This window comes from Glandiceps talaboti, chromosome 20, assembly GCF_964340395.1.
Source record: "Glandiceps talaboti chromosome 20, keGlaTala1.1, whole genome shotgun sequence".
NCBI classification, from domain to species: domain Eukaryota; kingdom Metazoa; phylum Hemichordata; class Enteropneusta; family Spengelidae; genus Glandiceps; species Glandiceps talaboti.
The window spans coordinates 20,068,879-20,081,577 of record NC_135568.1 but is presented as its reverse complement, the minus strand read 5'-3'; the positions used below and the strand labels follow the sequence as shown (position 1 = coordinate 20,081,577).

The 12,699-nt window shown below is 38.2% G+C and overlaps 1 protein-coding gene across 1 annotated transcript in view; it reads right to left on the bottom strand.

Annotated features, from left to right (window-relative positions):
• LOC144451069 (triple functional domain protein-like) overlaps positions 1-12,699 on the bottom strand; it is a 365,406-nt gene that overhangs the window by 338,502 nt on the left and 14,205 nt on the right. Inside the window, exons 5-7 of the mRNA XM_078141839.1 lie at positions 8,818-9,018; positions 6,651-6,770; positions 2,060-2,251 (exon numbers count right to left, since the gene is read on the bottom strand). Coding sequence (XP_077997965.1) covers positions 2,060-2,251; positions 6,651-6,770; positions 8,818-9,018 — 513 coding nt within the window. The remainder of the gene's footprint in view (positions 1-2,059; positions 2,252-6,650; positions 6,771-8,817; positions 9,019-12,699) is intronic.

The following is a 12,699-nucleotide window of genomic DNA, read 5'->3' as shown; positions in this document are numbered from 1 at the left end:
CAAACATACTATACCTAAAGTAGGACATCAAACATACTATACCTAAAGTAGGACATCAAACATACTATACCTAAAGTAGGACATCAAACATACTATACCTAAAGTAGGACATCAAACATACAATACCTAAAGTAGGACATCAAACATACAATACCTAAAGTAGGACATCAAACATACTATACCTAAAGTAGGACATCAAACATACTATACCTAAAGTAGGACATCAAACATACAATACCTAAAGTAGGACATCAAACATACAATACCTAAAGTAGGACATTAAACATACTATACCTAAAGTAGGACATCAAACATACTATACCTAAAGTAGGACATCAAACATACTATACCTAAAGTAGGACATCAAACATACTATACCTAAAGTAGGACATCAAACATACTATACCTAAAGTAGGACATCAAACATACTACATTTGTATACCTAAAGTAGGACATCAGACATACTATACCTAAAGTAGGACATCAAACATACTACATTTGTATACCTAAAGTAGGACATCAAACATACTATACCTAAAGTAGGACATCAAACATACAATACCTAAAGTAGGACATCAAACATACTATACCTAAAGTAGGACATCAAACATACAATACCTAAAGTAGGACATTAAACATACTATACCTAAAGTAGGACATCAAACATACTATACCTAAAGTAGGACATCAAACATACTATACCTAAAGTAGGACATCAAACATACTATACCTAAAGTAGGACATCAAACATACTATACCTAAAGTAGGACATTAAACATACTATACCTAAAGTAGGACATCAAACATACTATACCTAAAGTAGGACATCAAACATACTACATTTGTATACCTAAAGTAGGACATCAAACATACTACATTTGTATACCTAAAGTAGGACATCAAACATACTATACCTAAAGTAGGACATCAAACATACTATACCTAAAGTAGGACATCAAACATACTATACCTAAAGTAGGACATCAGACATACTATACCTAAAGTAGGACATCAAACATACTATACCTAAAGTAGGACATCAAACATACTATACCTAAAGTAGGACATCAAACATACAATACCTAAAGTAGGACATCAAACATACTATACCTAAAGTAGGACATCAAACATACTATACCTAAAGTAGGACATCAAACATACTATACCTAAAGTAGGACATCAAACATACTATACCTAAAGTAGGACATCAAACATACTATACCTAAAGTAGGACATCAAACATACTATACCTAAATTTTTTTAATGATAATAGTCTACTGTGACTACTAATTATCCTATAGAATTCACCGCGATATACATTTTGATAAGAAAGAAATACTAAATAAGTCAAACTCTGATAGTTACCACACCAAGGAATCATCATAGTTTGACTTATTTCCTATTTTTACAACCCAATCCATAAGTCCCCGTTCCGGACTTCGTCCGCGGGGACTAACAATCACTAACACTATCTTAGTACAAAACACTCAGTGTCTATAATTAACAATCACCCACACTAACTTAGTACAAAACACTCAGTGCCTATAATTAACAATCACTCACACTAACTTAGTACAAAACACTCAGTGCCTATAATTAACAATCACTCACACTAACTTAGTACAAAACACTCAGTGCCTATAATTAACAATCACTCACACTAACTTAGTACAAAACACTCACTGCCAGTAATTAACAATCACTCACACTAATAAAACTTCAAGTATCAAATTGTACATGTACATGTGCTATATTTATGTACAATCAGTTGTCAATAAACAAATCAGAGTGGCACCCCCAAAACATGTATATATTTAATACCTACAATGTATATAATACCTGTGTCAAGACTTGTTTTCTTGTCTTGACAATATTTCACATGCTACTCCTGTACATTTTGTATATTTAGCAGTAATCATATCACTTTCTTACACCCAGCCTTCATTTTAATGTAAAATACCTGAGATACGGTATACTAAGTACTTGATAGCTCTCTTCAAGTTTGGTAAGCTAAGCATAGTTAGAGTAGGAGCTTTATGTACTAAATAATTAGACTTACCTGTTCTGATGTTTTATAAAAATTAACAGCAGCATTGACCAGTTTGTGTCTATCCTCTGCTTTGATGATCAGCTGTTGCCACCTGTGTTCTATGTTATCAGAACAAAGTCTGATAGTTTCTGGATCATAGTGATTGCTTGCTATTAAGGCATCTGCTTTCTGTTGAAGTTGTATTGCACTAACATGGGTTTTCTGTAATGAGAAGTAAACAATGGAAACATGACAAAAGAATGGAAAGCAATGAAGACAATACTATGTACTATGTGAGTGGGTCATACTTTATGAGGCAAATAAAATTTATAGGACATAAAATGATTTCATTATGCAGTGGTGACAAACACACGGATGGTTGGACTACTGAAACTCACAACACACCGATGGTTGGACTATGGAAACTCACGCACCAATGGTTGGACTATTAAAACTCACACACCGATGGCTGGACTATTAAAACACACACACCAATGGTTGGACTATTGAAACTCACACACCAATGGCTGGACTATTAAAACACACACACCAATGGTTGGACTATTGAAACACACACACCGATGGTTGGACTACAGAAACTCACACACCGATGGTTGGACTATTGAAACACACACACCAATGGTTGGACTATTGAAACACACACACCAATGGTTGGACTATTGAAACACACACACCAATGGTTGGACTATTGAAACTCACACACCAATGGTTGGACTATTGAAACACACACACCAATGGTTGGACTATTGAAACTCACACACCAATGGTTGGACTATTGAAACACACACACCAATGGTTGGACTATTGAAACTCACACACCAATGGTTGGACTATTGAAACACACACATCAATGGTTGGACTATTGAAACACACACACCAATGGTTGGACTATTGAAACACACCCAATGGTTGGACTATTGAAACTCACACACCAATGGTTGGACTATTGAAACACACACACCAATGGTTGGACTATTGAAACACACACACCAATGGTTGGACTATTGAAACACACACACACCAATGGTTGGACTATTGAAACACACACACCAATGGTTGGACTATTGAAACACACACACCAATGGTTGGACTATTGAAACACACACACCAATGGTTGGACTATTGAAACTCACACACCAATGGTTGGACTATTGAAACACACACACCAATGGTTGGACTATTGAAACACACACACCAATGGTTGGACTATTGAAACACACCCAATGGTTGGACTATTGAAACTCACACACCAATGGTTGGACTATTGAAACACACACACCAATGGTTGGACTATTGAAACACACACACACCAATGGTTGGACTATTGAAACACACCCAATGGTTGGACTATTAAAACACACACACCGATGGTTGGACTATGGAAACTCACACACCAATGGTTGGACTATTGAAACACACACACCAATGGTTGGACTACTGAAACATACCCACCAATGGTTGGACTATTGAAACTCACACACCAATGGTTGGACTACAGAAACACACACACCAATGGTTGGACTATTGAAACTCACACACCCAATGGTTGGACTATTGAAACACACACACCAATGGTTGGACTATTGAAACACACACACCAATGGTTGGACTATTGAAACTCACACACCAATGGTTGGACTATTGAAACACACACACCAATGGTTGGACTATTGAAACACACACACACCAATGGTTGGACTATTGAAACTCACACACCAATGGTTGGACTATTGAAACACACACACCAATGGTTGGACTATTGAAACACACACACCAATGGTTGGACTATTGAAACTCACACACCAATGGTTGGACTATTGAAACACACACACCAATGGTTGGACTATTGAAACACACACACACCAATGGTTGGACTATTGAAACACACACACCAACGGTTGGACTATTGAAACACACACACCAATGGTTAGACTATTGAAACTCACACACCAATGGTTGGACTATTGAAACTCACACACCAATGGTTGGACTATTGAAACACACACACACCAATGGTTGGACTATTGAAACACACACACCAATGGTTGGACTATTAAAACACACACCCAATGGTTGGACTATTGAAACACACACACCAATGGTTGGACTATTGAAACACACCCAATGGTTGGACTATTGAAACTCACACACCAATGGTTGGACTATTGAAACACACACACCAATGGTTGGACTATTGAAACTCACACACAATGGTTGGACTATTGAAACACACACACCAATGGTTGGACTATTGAAACACACACACCAATGGTTGGACTATTGAAACACACACACCAATGGTTGGACTATTGAAACACACACACCAATGGTTGGACTATTGAAACACACACCAATGGTTGGACTATTGAAACACACCCAATGGTTGGACTATTGAAACACACCCAATGGTTGGACTATTGAAACACACACACCAATGGTTGGACTATTGAAACACACACACCAATGGTTGGACTATTGAAACACACACCAATGGTTGGACTACTGAAACTCACACACCAATGGTTGGACTATTGAAACACACACACCAATGGTTGGACTATTGAAACACACCCAATGGTTGGACTATTGAAACACACCCAATGGTTGGACTATTGAAACACACACACCAATGGTTGGACTATTGAAACACACACACCGATGGTTGGACTATTGAAACACACACACCAATGGTTGGACTATTGAAACACACTCACCAATGGTTGGACTATTAAAACACACACACACCAATGGTTGGACTATTGAAACATACACACCAATGGTTGGACTATTGAAACATACACACCAATGGTTGGACTATTGAAACACACCCAATGGTTGGACTATTGAAACACACACACCAATGGTTGGACTATTGAAACACACACACCAATGGTTGGACTATTGAAACACACCCAATGGTTGGACTATTGAAACTCACACACCAATGGTTGGACTATTGAAACACACACACCAATGGTTGGACTATTAAAACACACACACCAATGGTTGGACTATTGAAACACACACACCAATGGTTGGACTATTGAAACACACCCAATGGTTGGACTATTGAAACACACACACCAATGGTTGGACTATTAAAACACACACACCAATGGTTGGACTATTGAAACACACACACCAATGGTTGGACTATTGAAACACACACACCAATGGTTGGACTATTGAAACACACATCCACCAATGGTTAGACTATTAAAACACACACACACCAATGGTTGGACTATTGAAACACACCCAATGGTTGGACTATTAAAACACACACCCAATGGTTGGACTATTGAAACTCACACACCAATGGTTGGACTATTGAAACTCACACACCAATGGTTGGACTATTGAAACTCACACACCAATGGTTGGACTATTGAAACACACTCACCAATGGTTGGACTATTGAAACACACACACCAATGGTTGGACTACAGAAACTCACACACCGATGGTTGGACTATTGAAACACACACACCAACGGTTGGACTATTGAAACACACACACCAATGGTTGGTCTATTGAAACACACCCAATGGTTGGACTATTAAAACACACACCCAATGGTTGGACTATTGAAACACACACACCAATGGTTAGACTATTGAAACACACACACCAATGGTTGGACTATTGAAACACACACACCAATGGTTGGACTATTGAAACACACCCAATGGTTGGACTATTGAAACACACCCAATGGTTGGACTATTAAAACACACACCCAATGGTTGGACTATTGAAACACACACACTGATGGTTGGACTATTAAAACTCACACACCAATGGTTGGACTATTGAAACACACACACCAATGGTTGGACTATTGAAACACACACACCAATGGTTGGACTATTGAAACACACACACCAATGGTTGGACTATTGAAACACACCCAATGGTTGGACTATTGAAACACACACACCAATGGTTGGACTATTGAAACACACACACCAATGGTTGGACTATTGAAACACACCCAATGGTTGGACTATTGAAACACACCCAATGGTTGGACTATTGAAACACACACCCAATGGTTGGACTATTGAAACACACCCAATGGTTGGACTACTGCATCCACCAATGGTTGGACTATTGAAACACACACACACCAATGGTTGCACCTGTGATTCACAAATTAATGCCAACATCACAGGATGTAGATGTAAATAAATAAATATGTAAAACATAACATAACATAACAATTAACAGAACAGAACAGAACAGAACAGAACATAAAAGTCCAAAACACAGTTTCTTCTACTTGCCCACCCTTGACCGAGTTTCAATATATCAATACATCATAAAAGCATTTCTTTTAAAGTGTTGACAGCAATCCATTTTAAAGTGTTGACAGTAACCCATTTTAAAGTGTTGACAGTAACCCATTTTAAAGTGTTGACAGTAACCCATTTTAAAGTGTTGACAGTAACCCATTTTAAAGTGTTGACAGTAACCCATTTTAAAGTGTTGACAGCAATCCATTTTAAAGTGTTGACAGTAACCCATTTTCTTTACAAAGTACTTGTATTAACTTTATGACTCTGTCTTTACTACTTTATTTTATCACTTCAATATTCACCTCAATAGCCAGTTTAAACTGTTCATTTTCTTTCTGTAATTCTTCAGCTTCTTCTAGTGATGTTGGTAGTATGACAGTTGCTGAAAGCATGGCTTCTCCATTACGTATCCAACCCAGCACCTATAAGGGTCAAATTGGCATAACAGTATCACCATTATGTAATTTAAACAATTGTTTGAAATATACCTTAAAGTAATGAAATTGACATTAAGGTCATACTTTTCAAGTCTTGTTAAAGTCATTATCGTTTGTTTTTGGTTTTTTAATTAACAGGCAACATGTGTATGTTCTGTTTATCATACATTTCATGTCTTACATACTATTTTCTGTTTATCATATATTAAATGACCTTTAGTTTTCAATTAGTTTTGAGATAAAATATATAAAATGACAGACAGTCTTCAACCAACATGAAATATATCATTTCCACAAAAGATTACATAATGACTGTAGTCTGTATTAATAGCTCACATCTGATATAACATGATCAAACAAGTCATTGAGAATGACATAGTCCCCACTATGATTGGGTTTTAAGGAACTGGCAGTTTATGTTGTCATTTTCTTGATATCACTACTCTGATCATGCAACAACACTTGTGAACCTAAATCAAACAGACTTAGATATGTTGTGTCTGCTCGTTGGACATGGAACACGCCCACTGATGTTGTGTCTCCTCGTTGGACATGGGACATGCCTACTCTTCAAGATGACGTGATGGAATAAACCATTCAACAATAAAGGATGGGTCGGGTACAGGGAGAGGGGGGGGACCTGTTCAAGCATGTCTGAGTTATGTCTTTGGACATGGAAAATTTGCAAACAAAATGGCTACCAGGCAGCCATATTGGATCGTATCATGACGAAAATGGATATGCACATGTATGTCATACAACACTGTGCTAATACCAACTTTGAATGAGATCTGTTCAAGCATGTCTGAGTTATGGCTTTGGACATGGAAAATTCGCAAACAAAATGGCTACCAGGCAGCCATATTGGATCATATCATGACGAAAATGGATATGCACGTGCATGTCAAATTGTCATACAACACTGTGCTAAAACCAACTTTGAATGAGATCTGTTCAAGCATGTCTGAGTTATGGCTTTGGACATGGAAAATTCGCAAACAAAATGGCTACCAGGCAGCCATATTGGATCGTATCATGACGAAAATGGATATGCACATGTATGTCATACAACACTGTGCTAATACCAACTTTGAATGAGATCTGTTCAAGCATGTCTGACAGGGACAGGGAAAATTCGCAAACAAAATGGCTGCCAAGTACTTTGTGATATCAATCTTTGTATGTCGAAAATTTCAATGCAAACACTTGAAACCCCTGAAAACAGAGTCTTTCTCAGTGTAGAACAGATTACTGTAGCTTCATGGTTTACCTTACATCGACGTTGGTGGCGCACTTTCAACACGAAGCGCATGTGCGACCAGCCGATCGATCGATTACTCAAATTGGTCATTAATATTAATGGAATTTTCACCAAAACCTAATCAGTTCTTGCCATTACCCTAAGGAACACATTTACAAAATTTCGTTCGAATTCATGCAGCCGTTTTTTCGAAAATGGTGATACACACACACACACCACAGACTTTTCAAGCCCTCTTATATCTCCTTCCTTACGGAAAGAAAAAATGTAACATATTCCAGTCCAGAGTATACTTCCTAAATTCCTAAATAAAAGGTATTCCATAATCATCGCCATTTTGACGAAAAGGATGATAAAACATAAAGTGATAATATATAATGTCAAATAGGAATTCAAAATTATTTTATAATTATATGTTGCAAGACTTATACACTTAATAATAATGGGGTTCTTAATTCCCCTATCTTCCCATTCTCTCACATCCCCACCCCTTCCACTCTCCTTCATCCCCACCACTCTCCCTCACCCCATCCCCTCCACTCTCCTTCATCCCCACCACTCTCCCTCACCCCATCCCCACCACTCTCCCTCACCCCATTCCTTCATCTCATCCCCTCCACTCTCCCTCACCCCCTCCCATCCACTCCCCCTCACCACATTCCCTCATCTCATCCCTTCCACTCACCCTCACCCCATCCCCTCCACTCTCCCTCACCCCATCCTTTCCACTCTCCCTCACCCCATCCCCTCCCTAGCACTAACTGTACTCACCTGATTGGCTTCAGCTTCAAAGTGTCTGAGTTGAACACACTGTTCATACTTGACACGTCTAAGTTCTGCTACGTCTTCTAAATCTAAGTGTTTCTCATGAAGGAACTCCAATAATACTTGTACTCTAGTCTGTGCATCATACTGACTGTCTGCCATGATTTGTACTCCTGTAGACTCCAACACCTGGTACAACTCTTGTCCCTACAAACAAGGTTAAATCAACATAACTTTGGTCCAAGCAATGTTCACTGGCAATGTTCACTGGCAAGGTTCACTGGCAAGGTTAGAGGTCATACTTGATTGGCTAGTAAAACTGTATTTTCTACTATCTAGTTATATAGTCATATCATAGTGGAACCAGCATTAAATCTAATCATGGATCTAGCTGTTATTCACCAAAAACTAATTCACTACAAGACCAAGACTAGAACCTGGTACTGTTACATTGGTAAGGCTGGTACTCTAGCTCTATAATGCCATGGCGGTATCTCACCTTATACCTCCATGGTAATGCTTAGAGCTGCTGGCAAAAAGTTGGAAGAGAGTGGACTGATCATACATATGCAAGTGTAGCACTTTTTCTTGTCTGTGGGTTATTAATTAGGGTTAATAGCATAAACTTTACAAATGACTGCCAACAAACAGCTACAATAGTGTATAGTAACTGTAAACTAACCCCACACTGTTCTGTAGATGATAGAACACATAAAATCATGGATGTATAAGGGGAGATGGTAGAATTGATATGATGACATTCACAATAACACATACCACCAAGGTCATGATCTCAAGTACAACACTCCTACTGGGTTTCAAATCTTACAAAACATATTACCATCGATCCTCCAGCAAGCTTTAATAGTACAAACCTACCTTCCATCAATCTATACTTTCTACATGAACCTGACTGACTCTGTAGTAATGTCTAGTGAGAGATCCATTCAGTGTCACATTGGCTTGTTACAAACCAAACAGTGTCAATGACAGCACAAACTACAAGTTAGACATTGCTATTGTGTTTCCTATTGTCCTTGACCAATGAAGACCAAGGCAGTGGTTGGGTTAGGGTGTTCTATTGTGTTGTGTTCAGTTACATAACTAAACAAAGTTGTTGCCTTTCTTTGTAAAGCTACTTTCATGTTTTCACACCTCAGTTCCTAATTTGAATTAGTCATGTTTGTTTAAAGACTAATTATCTTTACAGAATAAGGCCTTTTGTTAACACATCATATATGACCTGGTCACCTGACCTCCAGACATTCACAACAAAAGGACCACTCTCTCTAACTCCTTTGGTCTGCCCATAGGCACACAAGAAAGTAGGGTTTATGGTCTACCTCACAAAAAAGGTGTGTTTTTTTATTCTTTGATACACCATGGATGTATTAACTATGGTTACCCTATTCTAAAATATAATTTCAATATCTCCACAAATTACAAAGAATATGACTTTTGTCACAAGAAGGAATGGATGACTCCATACAGTACAAGGGTTAAAACTAGTAAAATCTGAAGACATGGACATTCACTTATACGTCACCTGTCACCAATCTCGCATTCTGATTGGTCGAGAGCCCTGCAGATACACAGGCGTATTTTTCACCAACAGCCGTATTTTTGCTTGTTGTATCACGTGATCACTGCACGTCCCCTTGTAAACAAATCTAGCAGACAACTAAAAATACAGCTATAACCAGCATTTCCAATGCCAAATTTGTTGTCAACCGAACAAAATATCACCGTTGTATACATTGTAACAAGTCTTTGAACTGTACTTTTCGTGTCACAGGGAAATAGTCAAAAATTCCACACACAACCGTGAAAGTCCAGTGACGGCGAACTCGCGGTCGTCACGCGATCGTAAACATGAACTCCTAAATTTATGAAGGATATGAAAATTACCACCACAGAGGGTGTAATTTTTGCTTAACTAGAACAACAAAACATATCACGAACATTTATGTACATTTAATGGAATACAGTACGCAAAACAAAGACGCACTCATTTTTCAGCTGATGGTTATAAGTTTCAATATATCGCTGAGTGATATGCAAATAGTAAACATTACGTCATACTACTGAGCAAACGCGCACTCTGATTGGACGATAAAGTTAAGGCTGACATGTAAACAACCGTATTGCAGTTATCAGAGAGGTGCATGATACTACGCTCGACAGTATAACGCGGAAGTGATTTTATTTTAACATGAAACAGCATTTTTAGACATTCAAAAATGAATTCATAGTCGCAGGTGACGTATAAGTATGTTATTTGCCAAATACTGTTCCACATCTTGCTGCTCGAGGTAATTTTTCTGGTATAACGGCTCGCCTCCGGCTCTCCGTTATACCAGAAAAAATTACCTCTCGCAGCAAGATATGGAACGGTATTTGGCAAATAACATATACTTACAAGTCAGCTATGTGGACCATTAACAAAATAATTTATTTGGATGGCAATTCACTTACAAGTCAGCTATGTGGACCATTAACAAAATAATTTATTTGGATGGCAATTCACTTACAAGTCAGCTAATATGTGGACCATTGACAAAATAATTTATTTGGATGGCCATTCACGTACGAATAAGCTATGTGGACCATTGACAAAATAATTCATTTGGATGGCCATTCACTTACAAGTCAGCTATGTGGACCATTGACAAAATAATTCATTTGGATGGCCATTCACTTACAAGTCAGCTATGTTAGATCAGGAGCATGAGGCAACAAATTCTGGTGAAACTCGAAAATGATAATGATGTCATACAGGTTTAAAGGCCCAAGTTAGCTATGAATCACATTTACATACTTAATTCTTTATTTATAGTATATTTTAATAAACTCATTATACACGTCTACACATAAATATGGAAGACTCCAAAAAAGAATAAAGAAAAAGAAAGTATACGGATAGACATGGTGCAAAATCAATGCTTAGTACGCTGATGTCCAATGATGCGAAAGTTGAAATCTCCCTGCATACTGAGCTGATCAATATTCATGATATGCCATGACATCATTCATGTCCCGCTTCGAATATGTCACTATTTTTCCCATATAAGGGTAGCACAATGCAAATGAATGATAGCGCTGACTTCAGCTGGAGATCGACAATTCGAGTATGAAATGGGAAGTGTGCCACGCTCCCACCACGTAATTTTACCAAACAAATGTTGATTTTTATGGTAACCACATCAAAAGGAGCACAATTTTGGAGGCGATGTAGAAATACCGAGGTCAATGTTGATGCACATAAATAAGTAGCACGATATTTTATAGGATTACGCCAAAAGATAAAGGGAGTAGTTGAGCACAAAACTACCGACCGGCGGAACACATACAGTGTTTTGATACCAATGTACACAGATACAAGCTGAGTGAAACCAATATATCTGTCCCTTAATTGAACAAAATCACGTCCAATGATGCACAAATTCGATCAAAACAGGTTCACACATAGTAAACTCAACTTTACTGTACTATTACTATGATCGCTGATCACTCTTTCACTATGTGTTTCTGCTGTAATGAGTCAGCATCTAAACACGACCCCTCAACTCCACAACTTTTAGTACAGTACCACCTCCAACACGATATTGTCAGCTATCAAAAGTTTTTAGCTTACGCAAATAGCGACAGAAATAGGGGTCCCGAATGGCTAGCGTTTGCCACAATACATGCTGGGAAACCCGAAAGAAAACTGTGTGGAGATCCCCCACAGACTTGTAAGCCGAAAGTGGATAGAAAGTAAGAATGGCCGCAAAACCAAAAGTTCCAGGGCGTCCTCTGGAGGGCGCCCTGGAACTAACAAGAACTTGCCGGAACTTGTTGATGTTGTCTACATTCACGTTATTCAATATTGTTATAGACACCAGAATT